This window comes from Nerophis ophidion, linkage group LG20 (genome assembly GCF_033978795.1).
Source record: "Nerophis ophidion isolate RoL-2023_Sa linkage group LG20, RoL_Noph_v1.0, whole genome shotgun sequence".
NCBI classification, from domain to species: domain Eukaryota; kingdom Metazoa; phylum Chordata; class Actinopteri; order Syngnathiformes; family Syngnathidae; genus Nerophis; species Nerophis ophidion.
The window spans coordinates 46,038,515-46,058,722 of NC_084630.1; the positions used below are offsets into that span (position 1 = coordinate 46,038,515).

General features: G+C 41.2%; 2 protein-coding genes and 1 long non-coding RNA gene across 4 annotated transcripts in view; 2 read left to right on the top strand and 1 right to left on the bottom strand.

The window, feature by feature from the left end:
• The window catches only part of LOC133539215 (interleukin enhancer-binding factor 3-like), a 29,932-nt gene extending 20,949 nt beyond the window's left edge, over positions 1-8,983 (top strand). The window contains exons 12-20 of the mRNA XM_061881380.1: positions 1,326-1,460; positions 1,561-1,751; positions 4,004-4,108; positions 4,191-4,322; positions 4,436-4,585; positions 4,692-4,818; positions 4,909-4,947; positions 8,064-8,441; positions 8,507-8,983. Coding sequence (XP_061737364.1) covers positions 1,326-1,460; positions 1,561-1,751; positions 4,004-4,108; positions 4,191-4,322; positions 4,436-4,585; positions 4,692-4,818; positions 4,909-4,947; positions 8,064-8,441; positions 8,507-8,613 — 1,364 coding nt within the window. The 3' untranslated portion in view covers positions 8,614-8,983. The remainder of the gene's footprint in view (positions 1-1,325; positions 1,461-1,560; positions 1,752-4,003; positions 4,109-4,190; positions 4,323-4,435; positions 4,586-4,691; positions 4,819-4,908; positions 4,948-8,063; positions 8,442-8,506) is intronic.
• Positions 8,191-11,054, bottom strand: LOC133539217 (uncharacterized). Its single transcript, XR_009803207.1, has 3 exons — positions 10,333-11,054; positions 9,661-9,806; positions 8,191-9,578 (listed from the first exon to the last, which is right to left on the bottom strand). It is a non-coding gene; the product is annotated as an uncharacterized LOC133539217 (long non-coding RNA).
• On the top strand, positions 10,724-19,698 carry acp5a (acid phosphatase 5a, tartrate resistant). 2 transcript variants are annotated; one of them, XM_061881382.1, is made up of 6 exons: positions 10,724-10,867; positions 11,196-11,283; positions 11,359-11,558; positions 11,634-11,758; positions 18,940-19,285; positions 19,348-19,698. In XM_061881382.1, the coding sequence occupies exons 2-6, from the start codon at positions 11,196-11,198 to the stop codon at positions 19,579-19,581; spliced, it is 993 nt and encodes a 330-aa protein (XP_061737366.1). In that variant the 5' UTR covers positions 10,724-10,867; the 3' UTR covers positions 19,582-19,698. The 2 variants fall into 2 exon arrangements, with proteins under 2 accessions (XP_061737366.1, XP_061737365.1); XM_061881381.1 differs by lacking the exon at positions 10,724-10,867 and having other exon boundaries at positions 11,051-11,283.
• Positions 19,699-20,208: the final 510 nt, after the last annotated feature.

The following is a 20,208-nucleotide window of genomic DNA, read 5'->3' on the forward strand; positions in this document are numbered from 1 at the left end:
GTCGCTACATCTGTAAGTGCAAGTTAAAACTCTACTATGCAAAGCCAAACCCATTTATCAACAATAACCTGAAACGCCGCCGGATTGGCTGGGCCCGAGTTCACCTAAGATGGACTGATGCAAAGTGGAAAGGTGTTCTGTGGTCTGACGAGTCCACATTTCAAATTATATTTGGAAACAGAGGACGTGGTGTCCTCCAGAACAAAGAGGAAAATAACCATTCGGATTGTTATAGGCGCAAATTTTAAAAGCCAGCATGTGTGATGGTATGGGGGTGTATTAGTGCCCAAGGCATGGGTAACTTACACATGTGTGATGGTATGGGGGTGTATTAGTGCCCAAGGCATGGGTAACTTACACATGTGTGATGGTATGGGGGTGTATTAGTGCCCAAGGCATGGGTAACTTACACATGTGTGATGGTATGGGGGTGTATTAGTGCCCAAGACATGGGTAACTTACACATCTGTGAAGGCACCATTAATGCTGAAAGGTCCATACAGGTTTTGGAGCAACATATGTTGTCATTAAAGCAACGTTATCATGGACGCCCCTGCTTATTTCAGCAAGACGGGGCGGTATAGCTCGGTTGGTAGAGTGGCCGTGCCAGCAACCTGAGGGTTGCAGGTTCAATTCCCGTTTCCGCCATCCTAGTCACTGCTGTTGTGTCCTTGGGCAAGACACTTTACCCACCTGCTCCCAGTGCCACCCACACTGGTTTAAATGTAACTTAGATATTGGGTGTCACTATGTAAAGTGCTTTTAGTCACTAGAGAAAAGCGCTATATAAATATAATTCACCAAAAAAATTCACAAGACAAGTGTTACAACAGCGTGGCTTCGTAAAAAAAGAGTGCAGGTACTTTCCTGGCCCACCTGCAGTCCAGACCTGTCTCCCATCGAAAATGTGTGGCGCATTATGAAGCGTAAAATACGACTGAAGCTCTACATAAAACAAGAATAGGAAAAAATTCTACTTTCAAAGCTTCAACAATTAGTTTCCTCAGTTCCCAAACGTTTATTGAGTGTAGTTAAAAGAAAAGGTGATGTAACACAGTGGTGAACATGCCCTTTCCCAACTACTTTGGCACGTGTTGCAGCCGTGAAATTCTAAGTTAATTATTTGCAAAAAAAATAAAGTTTATGAGTTCGAACATCAAATATCTTGTCTTTGTAGTGCATTCAATTGAATATGGGTTGAAAATGATTTGCAAATCATTGTATTCCGTTTATATTTACATCTAACACAATTTCCCAACTCATATGGAAACGGGGTTTGTATATGTGTATCAGTTATTGCAATATTATGTCTCCATTTAATACAGGCCTGGCAAAAACAGCTAAAGCCTCTCTGCCAGCCAAGAGATCCTACACCGAAGTGGCGAAAGGAAAGGAGGACTCATTAAATAGCAAGCAGAGGAAGTTCCTCAAATTTCAGAAGCGGTTTCCACGCAAATCATGTAAGTAACAAGTTTGAGAGGTCTGTCTTTTTCCACACTCTTTTTTTCTTTTAAGGAAAATACAAACAAAATTGACTTGTTTTTTTATGTTCTCCATCAGTGACTGATGATTTAAGCATGAATGCTGTAATGCGTCTGAACCAGTACCGACCTGGCCTTGAGTACCGCCTCACCTCTCAGACTGGTCCAGTCCATGAGCCGGTTTTCACCATGTCTGTGGATGTGAACGGTAAAACCCACGAGTCTACTGGGCCTTCAAAACGAGCAGCCAAGCTTAATGTAGCCACCAAGGCAAGACTTTCAACATTCTTTTTACAATGACACAAGCAATCCAATACTCTGTGAACAGGTTAATGCTCCTTTTTGTGATATATTCAGTGGTTTCCACAGGGCATTAAAATTAATTAAATGTATTTTTTCGAAAAATGAGGCCTTAAATGGCATTAAAAATCAATAAATGCGATGTTCAAAGGCCTTAAAAATTTTAATACAACTGTGGGACTTGGCCGATACATCAATTCATCAAACTAAATGAAAATGAATATAATACTGTTGCGTTTCTCGATAAATTGTTACGCCTGTGTGTTTCTTTCTTTGTCTCTGGCTTTCAAACTGGATATAAGAGGTTTTTGTAAGGTCCGAACGCAAGAAAAATGCTGGTTCCATAGTGCAGTGGTTCTCAAATGGGGGTACGCATACCCCTGGGGGTACTTGAAGGTATGCCAAGGGGTACGTGAGATTTTTTAGAAATATTCTAAAAATAGCAACAATTCAAAAATCCTTTATAAATATATTTATTGAATAATACTTCAACAAAATATGAATGTAAGTTCATAAACTGTAAAAAGAAATGCAACAATGCAATATTCAGTGTTGACAGCTAGATATTTTGATGTTAAAGATTTCTTTTTTTGTGAAGAAATGTTTCGAATTAAGTTCATGAATCCAGGTGGCTCTATATCAGTGGTTCTCAACCTTTTTTCAGTGATGTACCCCCTGTCAACATTTTTTTAATTCAGTGTACCCCCTAATCAAAGGCATTTTTGGTTGAAAAAAAGAGATAAAGAAGTAAAATACAGCACTATGTCATCAGTTTCTGATTTATTCAAGTGTATTACATCGCAAAATATTGCTCATTTGTAGTGGTCTTTCTTGAACTATTTGGGAAAAAAAGATTTAAAAATAACTAAAAACTCGTTGAAAAATAAACAAGTGATTCAGTTATAAATAAATATTTCTACACATAGAATTATTATCAACTTAAAGTGCCCTATTTGGAAATTGTATTATAGAGCTGGGATGGACAACCAAGGCAATTTTCACAACCGACCACAACTCTTTTATTCTTTGTCATTCTCATGGTATATATGTTATTATTCCTTCATACATATATATGTAATTATTCCTTTATACATGACACTTTATACATAACTTGCTATCTACTGTATCCATTTTAAATAACTGAGAGGGTGTTAAATACAGTGTATTCAATATGTTCATTTGACTGTTTATTTTTAATGCATCAAAAGGGTTAATTGGCATTTTTCCAAATCTCATTACGTCACAAGCATTTAAAAGTATATTTAAATCAATAATCCTTAAATAGCGAAGAAATGATGAATTATATCTTACAAATAGTGTGAAATATTTATAATAATCCTAAAGACATATCAAAAGTTTTTAATAGTCTGTACAAGTTCATAGTAGTCTTTTTTTTTTAATTTTTTGCATAAACAATGCTTTTTTTCCCCATCTCTTTCAGCGAGCAACGTAAAAATGTTGTCACTTCCGGGTGGGTTTTGACACACATTAAACTGACTTTATACTATTATAACACATCTGTATATCAATATAGTGATGCATTACATGTACAATGATGTGTATATTAAATTTAAAATCAGAGCATACTTACATAGTGGACGAGAATGTTTTAATCACTCGTGTGTGTCATAAGGCGCATGTTTGCATGCCTGCCGCTAGATGGAATGAAGCCTTATTGAAGTATGTAAATATCTTCATGTTCTGTCGTAATATAGATTAAAAATATTAGTGTTGCACATTGAATAATACGTGTATGACAGTCAGGAAAATCATTAAAGCAATCATTTCCTCCAATCTGTTTTACAAAGTTTAACATTAATTTTGATAATTATAAACAGTATCTTAATTAAACCAGTATAATGCAAGCACTGTGATTGATGGTTCTGTTTTACTTATTTAATATCATCTGAAACAGAGGAAAAGCAACAGGTAAAAAATCCAATAGCTATTACTTAAAAAAGTGTTGCTACTGTTTTTTGATGTTTTGATGTTGATGTTTTGGTTAAAAACAACAAATGGCTTTATGGAGCTACTTTTTTGTTATATTTCTATCCTAATAATAAATCAATACATTTTAACTGATTAATTGTTTTTTCTAAGCGTTTTTAGGTGAGATTAAAATAGAGGTTAATTACAAATCCTAACTAATCACTAATATTTTTCATTTCTATACAGTACTGATTGTAATGGCAACTATTACACCATTTGTTTGTCTTTTCCAGGTCCTGCAAGATCTCGGTCTTCCAACAGGCTCAGAAACCAAGGCTGAGCCCAAAGTTGATGGCGGCCAGGATGCAACTGCAAGTGCCGCCAATGCATCAGAAGACGTAAGTTGGAGCTCCTTTTTAGTATATGTATCCAATCAATTAACCAAATGATTGCCTGACCTTTCACCATGTTATGTTTCAGAATGCTCTGGGTCCTATCCTGACCAAGAATGGGAAGAACCCCGTCATGGAACTGAATGAGAAAAGACGCAGTCTGAAATACGAACTCTCTGCAGAGACGGGTGGCTCCCATGAGAAGTGCTTTGTTATGGAGGTGACTAGATAGTAACACACTTTGTGTCAGTCTATACTGATTATTCAAGTCAACAAAACACTTAAAAGCACTTGAGAAAACAGTTGACACGTCACGCCTATCTTGTCTGCTAGGTGGATGTTGATGGACAGAAGTTCAAAGGAAGAGGTTCCAACAAGAAGGAAGCAAAGGCCTACGCCGCCCTAGCCGCTCTGGAGAAGCTGTTCCCAGACAGCCCTGTCATGTCCAAGAAAACGTCGAAAAAGCTGACCTACACCGACATGGTAAACACAATACACACTATTCTGACACTGTACCAGCACTTTTGTTTCAATGTTGATGTGCCGTAGCGGTACATCAACCCTTAATCGGCTGTTTTGCTTTAAACAGCACATCCCTGGATTCGGTACCATTCGAGGGATTCCTTCAGATTCCGCATCACCCAGCTGGGGTTTTGGCAGAGGTCGAGGAAGGGGCCGAGGCAAACCCTTTGCTTCAGGATCTACTTACAACAAAAGTAAAGTTCTCTTTTGGTTAGCCTGATTTTTGAATAGGCTGCATGTCCAATGAGTAATGTGTCATTTTATATGTATTTATTTTTTATTAGCCAACTTCAGTTACGAGGGCAACTCCGGAAAAGGCTATTGTAAGTATCCTTATACCCCTGTGTCATTGTGTGTTTATATTTTACTCCACATGTCAGATTGGACTTTACAAAAGCATTGTAATGAAGGGAAAACAATTGATTAAAAGGTATTATTTTCTGATATCGGTACTGTAATGAGCAACATGGCTCTTTTAGAAGAGAATATCCTGCTATGTTTGACCATTGAAGATGAAGTTACATTATATAGAATTAATTCTGTCTGTCATTGTACGTACATTTGGCAATGCCTTTGCTATACAGTTAATTTAAAAGCGGACCTACCTTTTGGTGCGCGTTATAAAATCCTTATCAAACAAACCACACAGATTTCCTTTGACTTGAACAAAGCCTGTCAGGTGAAAATACACCCACCAGGCTATTATACAGCAGTGTTTATTAACCGTAGGGCCAAAAAGTGTGGTCTCTAATCGACTGGCTGTGTTACTCGGTTGCAATACAGCTTTCCACTACTTGAAGTAGTAATGACAATATCAAACAAATAAAAGAAGTCTAGAGTTAAAGTCATAATGAAGTTTCGAAATGCAAAATGTATGACTAAAGTGGTGTAGCTGTATTTTCATTTACACTTTCATTTTATTAACAGCTTATTTAAGAAACATGTATATTTTATTAAGATTTAATTTATTTTAGCACTGCATGGTTGTATGTAAATGAATTTTCTTTTGATTAATGTTTTTGTAAACGCCCTGACCTGATCCTTAATGATAATAATAATAATTGTGATTGACACATGCTTTTATATCATTTGACAAGATTTATCTTGTTAAACTGTAAGTAGGTTGGATTTAATGATTAAATACGATTGAAATCAAGAGTAAGGTTGACGATTCAGTGTTATTATTTTAGTGGTGTAATCACACTGTTGTAGATTATTTAATGAAGAAAACACAGATGTCAGTTTTGTTCAAATATAGTGTGTACATTGTAAAGATGTACATGTTTCCTTCTGTTAACCCTTATGGAACCTTGACGGGGAAGTGCACTATTTTTAAATGTTGCCTATCGTTCACAATCGTTATGAAAGACGTAAATGGTAAATAGGTTGTACTTGTATAGCGCTTTCCTGCCTTCAAGGTACTCAAAGCGCTTTGACACTATTATCACATTCACCCATACACACACACACATTCACACACTGATGGAGGGAGCTGCCATGCAAGGCCCTAACCACGAACCATCAGGAGCAAGGGTGAAGTGTCTTGCTCAGGACACAACGGACATGACGAGGTTGGTAGAAGGTGGGGATTGAACCAGGAACCCTCAGGTTGCTGGCACGGCCACTCTCCCAACCGCGCCACGCGGTCCATGATAATGAATTGATTTTTTTTTTGTGCATTCTAAATATTAAACATGAATAAAATGCAATTACAGCAGAGCCAAAGGCAGCTCCACTATTCCGCCCATAAAATTAGATAAATAACCATTCAAAAAGTGGCAAAAATTGTTTACATTTTGTGACTTAAATATTAACCAAGTATTAGTGATATTAATATTATAAACGCTAATGCAGACATTTATAGCGACGCCCTGATCACTTCCTGTGTGCTGATGCATCATCGATGGATCAGCTGTTTCCTAGTTTCCTTGCTCCCTGTAAGTTTATTGTAGATCATAAATCATGCCTCTCACCTGGACAGACGGTGGCTGTTATAACAATCTGACAAGTTGGCACATGCTGACAGCCATACAGGACCTGGAACTGGCGAGGACGACACGAAAAGCACTTGTTCCCCCCCGCCCCCAAACCCTTTTTTTTCCCCGCGAAGGTTATGAGACATTTTTTATGTAAATGGTAATATGTGAACATCCTAGCAGTCGGCATCCTAATGACAGCGAACCTTATACAGTAAGTGATGGTTTATTATGTTTGTTGGCTCTCACAAAGTCTGCAGTGAGCAGACATCAGTGATGAAGAGAAAAAAACAAACTGGTTGCGTTTTTAAAATTTATGTACAACATATGCTTAAAATGATCAAAATACGAAATGTATTATAAATGTGCCTGTTACTACATTACATACGTACGTACATCATGTATATTGTAAGAGGACCTTATAATGCATTAAAAAAAAAATCCATCTGTCATGTCTTTCATTATCATTGTGAACTATTCCAAAATTCCCCCCAAAAAGTGCAGTTCCCCTTTTAGATTGACTATACACACTTACTTAGGGTCTAAAATGGATCCCTTTTAATAAAAGGCAAAAGATAGATAGATAGATAGTACTTTATTGATTCCTTCAGGAGAGTTCCTTCAGGAAAATTAAAAATTCCAGCAGCAGTTTAGAGTCGAGATCAATTAAACGGTAAAAAGTAAACATGGGGTAAGTCACCAATACAATTTTTTTTCTTTACTTTAAATCTCTAAATTTAAGATTTATATAACGATACAAAGTTGTTATATTTTTTTGACATTTTATTAGCACAGAACAATTTTCATTGCATTTAAACAATGTATGCATTTATGTGATGGGTCTGCACAAAATAACCTAAATTGGCGAAGTGAAATGACAAAATATATAAATGACAAAATAATTTAAGAAAATAAAAAAAAAAGGAAATTGGCATGTGCATATGTATTCCCCTTTGAAATGAAGCCCCTTAAAATGTTCCAGTGTAACCTTCAGAAGTCAAATAATTAGTTAGGGTTGGGTTCTAAAGAAATATCCACATTTTTGGTAATCCCTCAGAACACCGTCATATACATAGTCTTCAAACGGAAAGAACGTGGAAACACAACAAACCTGCTAAATTAGGGCCGCCCTGCAAAACTCACAGAACTGGAGGGCATTGATCAGAGAGGTCAAAGGTAACCCTGAATCAGCTACAGAAAGCAAAGACTTGTGTGTCTACCCCTGTGGTCAATTTTGAATGTGCTTTATAAATAAAGTTGATTTGATTTGATTACCTCAAAACTAACAAAATAGGAATACATGCAAGTAAAGTTGTGAGCAGTCAGTGTACATGTAAGAAGAGAGCTCTCATGTAACTAACATTTTTCATAGAGTAATAATCAGACAACAACAATTGGACAATGTTGTCATCTATTTTAAACCCCACTCAGTATCATTGAGAAATGTCCTGTTTTTCTTGCAGATAAATTTTACAGCAAAAATGGAGCCGGGCCCACAGATCCCACCAAAGTCCCTGCTGCTGACACCAGTGCTGCTTATGGCACCATAGGAGGCAATGCTGGCTATGGCACGTTTTACCCAGAGAACAGCGTCACCACCTACTCTGCCCCGCCCGTCTCTAACACCAGTACCAACACCAGCACCACCACAGCGAGCAGCTACAAGTCCATGCCGCCGCCCGCCGACCAACAGAGTCCTTACAGTTACGGTTACGGGGACGAGAAGAAGAAGCTGCTTACTCAAGGCCAGACTGGGGTTTCGGCGCAGGGAACAGATTACTCCGTGTACAGCACCGCGTATCCCAACACAGTGGTGGGGAACCAAGCCTATACTAATTATGGTGAGTCAAAGCTTGCTGAGTGTTTGTGAGCGAGGCAGATTTTCTGATGGGTTCTCTCCCTACAGGATGGTCGAATCAGACAACTTGGGGAAGTCAGCAGGGCTATGGCTCATACCAGACTTACGGAGAACAAAACCAGACCTCATTCCCTGGAAACAGTGGCACAAATTAGTAGTCATCCCCTTGTACATACGTTTGTTCCTGCCCCGAGTGTTCAACTTTGATGACAGTCCTGGAATTGGAAGATCTGTTGTTTGTTGTCATCATTTTTGTTCATTTCATCTTTTAACCCATTTTACTGGCTGCGTAGCTTCACCATACCTTTTGATTTCAAGCTGTAGTTTAACTTTGCTTGGTGTGATTTTGTCCCACTGTGGCTTCTCTATTATTAACTGTGACAAAGTCTGTACTACACCTTAATAAATCAATTTCCTTTTGGAGCCAAGTTCTGTGTAATGGTGATAAGTGTAGCATTTAAGGCAAAGTTGAGGCTTCAATGTGTTGGTGTTTGTTTTAATAAATCACTTTCCTTTTGGAGCCAAGTTCTGTGTAATGGTGACAAGTGCAGCATTTAGGGCAAAGTTGGTGTTTGTTGACAAGTTAAATCCAAGCCTGTGAAAAATACCAAAGATAGCTCTTCATATCAGCTTTTCGTGGAAGTGTTTTGTAAGAGACTTCTTCCCTCCCTCCATGCACACACTTCACAATAACATTTTGCATGCACAAAGTACAAGTAACACATGTCAAACCACGTTTTGTCCCACTGACTCTCTGGGAGGGAAGGCGATCTATATTCTACTGGTAAGAAATTCCATCAATTGGCGCAGTGGTTGGTGCTTGTGCCTCACAATAAGAAGGTCCTGGGTTTGATCCCCTGGCTCAGGGTCTTTCTGTGTGGAATTTGCATGTTCTCCCCGTGACTGCGGGGGTTCTCTCTGGGTACTCTAGCTTCCTCCCACCTCCAAAGACATGCACCTGGAGATAGGTTGATCAGCAACACTAACTTCGCCGTAGTGTGTAAATGTCTCTGTGTTGGCCGTGCGATGAGGTGGCGACTTGTCCAGGGTGTACACTACCTTCTGCCGGAGTGCAGCTGGGATTTGCCCATTGAAGTTGGTTACGATGACAGTTTGCCGTCTGGATGAGGACGAAGAGCATGCAGATGAGCTTCCCTGAGACAGTTTCTCAGTTTGTGCAGAAATTATTTGGTTATGCAAACCAATTGTTGCAGCAGCTGTACGGATGCCTGGTCTCGGACGATCATGGAAGTGCACCTGCTGGATGTGGAGGTGCTGGGCTGATGTGGTTACACATGGTCTGCGGTTGTGAGGCCGGTTGGATGTTCTGCCAAATTCTCCGAAACCCCTTATGTTAAAGAAATGAACATTCAATTCCCGGGCAACAGCTGTGGTGGACATGCATTCCTGCAGTCTGCATGCTGAATGCAACAAAAAGGTTTTTTCGGATCAGACCTTTGAATTTGGATGAATCAAAATTATTTATATATAATTCACTTGCATACATTTTTTTATTAACTTATAAAAATAGCTTAATATTTGTACACTATTTTTTGTCATCAATCACATTAGTTACCTCAATTATTTTGACAGCCCTAATATATATAGTGTCCCTTTTGGTGTTGCCGCGGGGATGCTGGAGCCTATCCCAGCTGCAGTCAAGCAGAAAGCAGGATATATCTTGGACCAGTGGTTGGTTCTTAACCTTGTTGGAGGTACCGAACACCACCAGTTTTATATGCGCCTTCACCGAACCATTCTTTAGTGAAAAATGAAACTTTTTTTTTCAAATTCAAGACAAAGTTCTGTTTTTTTTACTGGTGCACAAAATGAACATCACCTTGTTCAAAGAACAACACAAACAAATTACACACCTGCAAATCTGATGGAAAATTAGAGGGAAAATTTTTTGGGGGTATCCATAATACGCCGATAGGCAGAAGTTTTTATTTACACGATGAGTTGGGTGTGTCTTGACCTCAGCGGCAAGAGGCTCCGCCGAACCCCTGAGGCCGGCTCACCGAACCCCTAGGGTTCGATCGAACCCAAGTTAAGAACCACTGTCCTGGACAAATCGCCACCTCATCACAGGGCCATGGATCGGTCAGTGGCAAGACTCCTTCCTTCTTGGTTTTAGTCATCTCTATAAAGTGTCCACAAAAAGACTCAAGCACAGCTAAAAGTGGTTCAAAATGAAGAAGAGCCAAATGGAAATAATGGTGTCTGGACGAGAATAATAAATAGGACATCACGAGGGTGAGGCCGACTAGCCGGTTCCCATGAGTCCCAAGATCATGTCAGTCAGGGTGTGAGCAATGCTCATGCTCCTGTGGCCCAGCTGATAAAAAGCAGGAGGAGGAGCTCGCTGCACGACAGAAGCTTCCATCGGGTTCTCCTGCTCGTGGAACTGTGAGTGATTCTAGCTTCCAACCTCTTTGCATGTTTATGTTTTGATAATCAGGAAACACGCCCGCCTTCTGACCTTATCTGCCTCGCTCAGAGACCGGCCTATGAACTCCGGCCCGTAGATATGTCAAGTTCAGCCAATCAGGAGTTGAGGCAGTAAGGCGAGAAAGGCATGTTGTCACACGACCTGTTTAGAGGAAGTGTAGGCGTGCGCAGCATGCATGCAAATCTGTCACACTTTTCTTTCTCTTCCTGTTCACTTGTGCATGTTGTTTATGTCTTGAGTTCCGTTGTTAAGGCTCATCTTATCTGATCTACTTGATTTTTGAAGATGGCGCTGATTCTGGTCATCGTGCTGGCTGTCATTCCTGCAGCCTGCAGCTATCCTACTACCTTCCAAGACCTGGATGTAGGTCGCAGTGAGTATTGCCTCACACAGACTTGAGTTAGAAGCACTTCTCTTTTAGAAGACTTTCCTCCCCATCACCTGACAGGCAACAGGACCTCCATTAAGTTCCTGGCCATAGGAGACTGGGGTGGTCTTCCTCACCCTCCTTACATAACGGTGGTGCAGACGGCGACGGCTCAGGAGATGAGTAAAATAGCCCATCAGGTGGGGACGGACTTTGTCCTGGCGCTCGGTGATAACTTCTACTTCAAAGGCGTGGACAGTGTGGATTCTCCCAGATTTAAGGTCAGACATTACAGTACAAGTCGTCAGTGTGGAGTCCACGGCACTGACGTTCTGTCTTCTGTGTCTGTGACCCAGCACACCTTTGAGGATGTGTACACAAGCAAGTCTCTCAATGTGCCCTGGTATGTACTCGCTGGCAACCATGACCACGTGGGGAATGTCAAAGCCCAGATTGACTACACTCACAAGTCTGCAAGATGGTAAGGGAATGATGCTTTGTTGCCACTGGTGCTGATCGCCTTCAGGGGGTGTCAAACGTACAAGTTTTATCCGGCCCGCGGGATGAGTTTTTTTATGCCGATGATTGCCGGATCTATTTTCCCACGGCACAAAATAACACAGTTCAACATCTCATTGACTGCCTGCACAACATCTAACTTCCGAGTCTAAATGAAGACAAAACAGAAGTTATGTTGTTCGGTCCAAGTCGGTCTCCCTCCCCCAACGTTGACCTCGGCACTCTGACCCCGTATCTCAGCGACTGTGTCACAAACCTGGGGGTAAAGTTCCACTCAGATTTTAAATTCAAAAAACAAATCAGCAGCGTCGCTCAAAAAAGCTTTTATTAATTACGCCTAATAGCGAAAGTGAAACCGCTTCTGTCAGGACATGATCTCGAGAAATTGATTCACGCCTTTATCTGGAATAGATTAGACTACTGCAGTGGCCTGTATGTCGGCATTATCCAGGCCTGTATGTCGGCATTATCCAGGCCTGCAGCTGCTGCAGAACTCTGCTGCTGGTCTGCCAACACAGACCCGCAGACGTCAGCACATCACCCCTATATTAGTGTCCCTTCACTGGCTCCCTGTGTGTTATCCAATCCATTTTAAACTCCTTCTATTTGCTTTTAAATGTCTAAACAACCTCGGGCCAACATATCTCTCCGACCTCCTTCAGCCTTACTGCCCCACTCCATCCCTAAGATCATGTGATCAGCTGCTACTGAGGGTCCCTGACACAAGGCTGAAGCTTAGAGGTGACAGAGCTTTCGCTGCTGCTGCTCCCAGGCTCTGGAACCACCTACCTCTGAGTGTTAGACAAGCCTCCTCTCTTCCTCTTTTTAAATCTCTCTTAAAAACATACTTTTATTCCTTGGCTTTTAACACTTAAGTGATATCCATCCTGCAATGGCGCCCCATTATACACCTGCTGTCAACCTGTTTTTATGTTTTGTTTATTTATTTTTTATCATGTTCTGTTTGTGTTGTGTTGTTTGCTCGGTCCTCGTATTATCTTTTAACCTGCCCATTGTACAGCACTTTGGCTACCTCTGTGGTACATTTTAAATGTGCTTTATAAATGAAGTTGATTTGATTTGATGAGTTTGCTCGGTATAAAAATGAACCGAAATTCTCGAATGAAAGAAATTGCTGTTCTAAATGTGTCCACTCGGTGTCGCAATAGCAATTCCTTGTATCTTTGTAGATCAGGGGTAGGGAACCTATGGCTCTAGAGCCAGATGTGGCTCTTTTGATGACTGCATCTGGCTTTCAAGATAAATCTTAGCTGACATTGCTTAACACGATAAGTAATGAATAATTCATCCAACGCCCTCGATGCGAATCCCTTAGGGGTGATGGACGGCTGGGCAGTGCCTGAAGAGCTGCAGCCCGCCACCGTAGCTCCCACTCCCTCCCCTCTGTTGCAAGTCTGGAGTTGTATGTTGTGATACGTATATATGCTTTGCTCTTGAGTTTTTTCTCATAGCTGTTCTGTGACCCTAAACACTGTTTGTTTGTCTAATCAAATCAATCAGTATATCTACAACGTTTTGTTGTACTTGGGCAATAACAATACCTAGCTACCTAATTACGCTGATAATCACAGTGTCAAAATATTCCTTTTCTACCGCACCTGTTCTAGAAGTCGCATTCATGGTAAGAAGTATTTTATTTATTATTAGTTAGCTTCAGAATAACAATGTTATTCAAAATAAAAAGAGAGCTACAATACTCTAAAAATGTTGGTCTTACTAAAAAAAATGCAGGCATTTAGTTGTATTCAGTGTTTAAAAAATATGATATCGCTCTCACAGAAATACATTTTTAAATATCTCGCTTTCATGGCTCTCTCAGTCAAAAGGTTCCCGACCCCTGTTGTAGATGATGCTACGTATGTAAAAAAAAAGAGTGCACCAGTCGAGGAAAATGAGCAATCTACATAAATAACTTCTACATAAATAACTTCAATCTACATAAATAACTTCTACATAAATAACTTCAATCTACATAAATAACTTCCTGTAATTTGATTTGATGTTGAAGTTGCTTGTTCTGTTTTTAAACCAAGAAAACAAGGTAAAGAAGCATGTGCTTTATAAATAAAGACACCTGTGCATGGCTACCTGAGAGGCACCAGGGGTTCTTACAGGGTCAGTGATCAGGTCAATACATGCTCTATGTGGAGAATATAAATGGTGTGCCCACTGCAAACATATAAGGTTAAATTGCCTTCTTATTCTTTGATTAGTTTTTATTTATTTACATTTTTGTACACAATGGCATGCTGGGAGGTTTTCAGCACATGCTCTATGTAACGAGTTCAACCTGACCAACTGGACTTTGACTGCATGAGAGCTGAAACATTTTTAAGAGAATCAAGCAAATCTAGTTTCATAGTTTCCATAAAGAGCGATTCAAAAATATTTCAATATGACATTTTAAAGTGGACCTCTGATCATTTTAATCTACATTTAAAACACTTCCTTGTGCAGCGGATCTCAGACTTCTTTCACCAAGTATTACCTCAGAAAACAAACCATAATGCCCAACATTAAAATACAAGGCCTAAATATTTATGAAAAACAAGGCAGAGGTTTTATTTAACAAGTATGTTTAATATTTATTGCCACTTTAACATCAGATATTGTTTGAACAGTAACAATGTGTTTGAATATAGGAAAATAAAACAGTGTAATAAAATAATGAATCAAATCGTTGGCGTACCACTGGATAGAGAGTGGATAGTACCACAGTAGAGATGCGCGGATAGGCAATTATATCATCCGCAACCGCATCACCAAAGTCGTCATCCATCCGCCGCCCACCCGAACCAACATTAACGGTTATTATCAGAACCGCAACCGCCCGCCACTGCTATGAAATAGTCAGGAAGTGTCATTGATACAAAGGATTCTGGGTATTTGTTGTGTTGCGTTTATGTTGTGTTACTGGGAGGATGTTCTGCCGAAATGTGTTTGTCAATCTTGTTTGGTGTGGCTTCACAGCGTGACGCATATTACCAAGAGTGTTAAAATTGTTTCTATCACAAGCATTAGTGTGCTCTGTGTCACCCAGCATGCCTTGCAGTCGTGTGTGTGTTGCTGCGGAAGTCACACACAACATGTTGCCGGACTGGCAAGCAGATCGTAAATGATGTAGAAGGTGACAAAGTCAATGGCTTCATAGCCCGCCCTAATACTTATTATCTGGGTGACTACCGGCAGTCATTCAGGAGAATATTAGCGTCTCCTATTGTCTTCTTCGCTTTACAACACGGGTCTTAAATGGCACTTTGAATGGTAAAGGATACCGATCCCAGAACCATGTACATCAAATATTTCCGGATGGTTCAATCGCCACCCGCCTAAATCTAATTAAAATCTATTTTTTCGTCATGTCACCCGCCCGACCCGCGGTTTATTCGCGGACTCCGCGAATGAGACCGCAAACCGCGCATCTCTATACCACAGTATGAGAAATACTGGACTAGATAAGTATTGGATATGTGTTTTCTCCACACTCACTTTTATAACCCCTTTTTTTTTTAGTCTCTCGGTAAGATGTTTGATTCTGGAGGCATTCCCTGATTGCAAATGAAACAACGCTCCAAATGTATTTTAATTGAAGGTGTGTAGAAATGTACACTTTAATTCTAGAGTACAGGCCAAAGGTTTGGACACCCCTTCTCCTCATTCAATGCATTTTCTTTATTTTCATGACTATTTACATCGTAGATTGTCACTCAAACTATGAATGAACACGTGCAGTTATGTACTTAACCAAAAAAACGTGAAATAACTGAAAACATGTTTTATATTGTAGTTTCTTCAAAATAGCTCTGATTACTGCTTTGCAAACTCTTGCTTCAAGCAAACCTGTGAAGTGAAAACCATTTCAGGTGACTACCTCTAGAAGCTCATGGAGAGAATGCCGAGAGTGTGCAAAACAGCAATCAGAGCAAATGGTGGCTATTTTGAAAAAGATAGAATACAAAACATGTTTTCAGTTATTTCACCTTTTTTTGTTAAGTACATAACTCCACATGTGTTCATTCATAGTTGTGATGCCTTCAGTGACAATCTACAATGTTAAGTTAAAGTACCAATGATTGTCACACACACACACACACACACACACACACACACACACACACACACGTGTGGCAAAATTATTCTCTGCATTTGACCCATCACCCTTGATCACCCCCTGGGAGGTGAGGGGAGCAGTGGGCAGCAGTGGTGCCACGCCCGGGAATAATTTTTGGTGATATAACCCCCAATTCCAAGCCTTGATGCTGAGTGCCAAGCAGAGAGGTAATGGATCTCATTTTGACAGTCTTTGGTATGACTCGGCCGGGGTTTGAACTCACAACCTACCCATCTCAGGGCGGACACTCTAACCACTAGGCCACTGAGTAGGTTGTAAGGAGTCATGAAAATAAAGAAAAGGCATCGAATGAGAAGGTGTTTCCAAACTTTTGGCCTGTACTCTATATCTTGAAGACACATTTTACCGCAATTTTTTTTTTTCCAGACACGGTGGAAACTTCATAAACATTACATAGATTCACTCAGTCACAATATTAAGTACACCTGCCCACTCGACGATCAATACAGAGTTGCATTTTAAAAAAAACACGCTGCTTTTGCAAAATTGACATCACAGTATGTCACACTTGGCCGCCCTCAGATGGGTAGGTTGTGAGTTCAAACCCCAAGCCAAGTCATACCAAAGACCATAAAAATGGGATCCATTACCTCCCTGCTTGGCACTCAGCATCAAGGGTCGGAATTAGGGGTTAAATCACCAAAAATGATTTCCGGGCGCGGCCACCGCTGCTGCTCACTGCTCCCCTCACCTCCTAGGGGGTGAACAAGGGTGATGGGTCAAATGCAGAGGGTAATTTCCGCCACATCTAGTGTGTGTGTGTGACAATCATTGCTACTTTAACTTTTTTATCCTACCTTCTCTTGTGGTGCCTCAAACCAAGTCGTTATGTCGTCGTCTTTTTCGGCAAAGCCAAATTCGGCACTGGTCCATCCTGACCAAACAGTCCCACGTAAAATGTCACGGAAGTATTTGTTTTTCACATCAGAGCAGGTGGGAAGGGTATTAGACAAGAAGGAATAACACGTGAGGCTGCAGGCTGCTGACATAATATTCTTACTGCCTGACGCAATCATGTACGTCCACCCTATTGTGACATCAAACTGTATCCATTGTGACAATATTTGTAGGTCAGAAAAGAGGCAAATGGTCTTCTTTAACTTTCTGAGTTGTCTTGCAACACAAGGTGAGCTGCGGTGGTGAGACCCTGCATTCACACATTGAAATGAAGCTGCTGCTTCTTCACGGGGGGCCAAGTTTTGGAAGAGCAACTCCGCACATGTCTGGGTTTTCTTACTTTGTCAAAATCGAGACCTCTCTGTTCTTCTTCCTCATGTTCCTCTTTCAGTTTCAGTTTCTCTTCATCAAAATCTGCACCTTTTCCTTGCACATTGTCCTGGGTGAGGCCCACTGATGCCGGTAGCGAGGTTTCATTAACGACAAATCTAACGCGTTACTATTTCCAAACCAGTAGTCACATTAAAGTTTATTTATTTTATTTAGTATTTAATATTTTTTATTATTATTATTATTTTTGTCCTGTCCAGCTTCTCAGGCAAATCATATAGTTGATGTCGATGCCCATATCGCCTGTACACATTGACTTTACAAAAGAGAAGTGTAGGATACTTCTCTTGCTGCCTTATTTGTATTCGACTTTATTAAATGTATTTATATTATCATTTGGTGCAGCCGGCCCGCAGCAGGAGGGGATAGAAGGAGGAAAAAAAAGGAAGACAGAAGGGGAAACTGCGGGGACAAGAGGGGGATTAGACAGAGAGACAAAAACAACAACAGCAAACACAAAAACAATAGAGCAACATCAGCAAATACTATAGAGATGTCCGATAAATGCTTTTAAATGTAATGTCGGAAATGATCGGTATCTGTTTCAAAATTATTGGTATCTGTTTCAAAAAGTAAAATTGATGACTTTTTAAAACATTGCTGTGTACGGACGTAGGGAGAAGTACGGAGCGCCAATAAACCTTGAAGGCACTGCCTTTGCGTGCCAACCCAGTCACATAATATCTACGGCTTTTCACACACACAAGTGAATGCAAGGCACACTTGGTCAACAGCCATACAGGTCACACTGAGGGTGGCCGTATAAACAACTTTAACACTGTTACAAATATGCGCCACACTGTGAACCCACACCAAACAAGAATGACAAATACATTTCGGGAGAACATACACACCGTAACACAACATAAACACAGCAGAACAAATACCCAGAACCTCTTGCAGCACTAACTCTTCCGGGACACTGCAATATTATCAAATAAAAAAATTAAATAAAGAAAAAAAAAAATGCACTTTGTGACTTCAATAATAAATATAGCAGTGCCATGTTGGCATTTTTTTCCGTAACTTGAGTTGATTTATTTTGGAAAACCTTGTTACATTGTTTAATGCATCAGGCGGGGCATCACAACTAAATTAGGCTTAATATTGTATTAATTCCACGAAAAGTATATTTCGGTATTGGTTGATAGCGGAATCGGTAATTAAGAGTTGGACAATATCGGAATATATGATGTCAGCAAAAAAGCCATTATCGGACATCTCTACACGGTGTACATGTCAGGTGATTTGTGTGATTTATTTCTGTTCCATATTTGTTTCCACTACTGCACCTTAAGCTGGAGTCCTTAGTCTCGCTACATGCAAATATAATGACAATAAAGTACAAACTATTGTATGTTATATTATTACATATTGCCAAGACTGCCCTCGTCATCATGTTACATTTAATCATCCATCCATCTTCTTCCGCTTATCCGGGTCGCGGGGGCAGCAGCCTAAGCAAGGAAGCCCAGACTTCCCTCTCCCCAGCCACCCGAGGCGTTCCCTGGCCAGCCGGGAGAAATAGTCTTCCCAACATGTCCTGGGTCTTCCCCGTGGCCTGGTACCGGTCGGACATGCCCTAAACACCTCCCTAGGGAGGCGTTCAGGTGGCATTCTGACATTTAATCCTTATATTTATTTTCAGTTCGGCCATTACTGTGTTGCACTGTCTTTACTTGACCAGTGGTTGTGCACCTTAGGAACTTTCCTTCCTACTACTATGAACTGGACTTCCGCATCCCCAACACGGACAAGACGCTGACCATCATCATGCTTGACACGGTGATGCTGTGCGGGAACTCTCTGGACTTTGCGGACCAGAAGCCCAAAGGCCCGCCCAATGCGTTGGACGCCAACCGCCAGGTGACCTGGCTCCAGGAGAGGTTGGCTGGGTCCAAGGCCGACTTCCTCCTGGTGGCGGGCCACTACCCCGTGTGGTCCGTGTCGGAACACGGGCCCACCGAGTGTCTCCAGCGCAGGGTTCGCCCCCTGCTGCTTAAACACAACGCCACCGCCTACTTCTGCGGCCACGACCACAACCTGCAGGTACGCTCCTTTTTTAATCTCAGCTCTATTTCTTCATCTCACGCCCGTCTCCTCGCTCGCAGTACATCGAGGAGTCCGGGGTGGGCTACGTCGTGAGCGGCGCCGGAAACTTCCTGGATCCTGACGTCCGACACTGGAACAAAGTCCCCAAAGGTTCTGTGAAGTTCTTCACCGGCCAGGCGTCCACGCTGGGAGGCTTTGTGCACGCGGAAGTCACCAAGAGCCAAATGATCCTCACCTTCTACCAGGCTAAAGGCACGTCTCTCTATCGCACCGTACTCTCGCCAAGGAACTAGACGCAGCTTTCACAATATCTTCTTTTTTAATTGCTTAGAAAGAAAAAAAGACACATCTGGTCTAAAAAAATCAAGATAACTTGTTCTATAGCTCTGAAAATAAAGGTTATATTCTAATCAGGACTTTGATTGATGAGCACCACCTAACTGTTCTGAATGAAGCCTCCTCAGTGGCTTAGAGGTTAGAGGGTCCGCCCTGAGATGGGTAGGTTGTGAGTTCAAACCCCGGCCTAGTCATACCAAAGACTATAAAAATGGGAGCCATTACCTCCCTGCTTGGCACTCAGCATCAAGGCTTGGAATTGGGGGTTAAATCACCAAAATAGATTCCCGGGCGTGGCACCACTGCTGCCCACTGCTCCCCTCACCTCCCAGGGGGTGGAACAAGGGTGATGGCTCAAATGCAGAGGACACATTTCACCACACCTAGTGTGTGTGTGACAATCATCCATCCCTTCCATCCATTTTCTACCGCTTGTCCCTTACGGGGTCGCGGTGGGTGCTGGAGCCTATCTCAGCTGCATTCGGGTGGAAGGCGGTGTACACCCTGGACAAGTCGCCACCTCATCACAGGGCCAATCATTGGTACTTTAACTTTCACTGATTAACTCACTCATCAATTGTGTG

Bases quoted from the DNA above. Each gene is read 5' to 3' on its own strand.
- acp5a (XM_061881382.1), top strand. From the start codon at position 11,196: ATGGCGCTGATTCTGGTCATCGTGCTGGCTGTCATTCCTGCAGCCTGC. The intron at 11,559-11,633 runs GTCAGACATTAC...TCTGTGACCCAG, and splicing joins TGGATTCTCCCAGATTTAAG to CACACCTTTGAGGATGTGTA. The intron at 11,759-18,939 runs GTAAGGGAATGA...TGTGCACCTTAG, and splicing joins ACTCACAAGTCTGCAAGATG to GAACTTTCCTTCCTACTACT.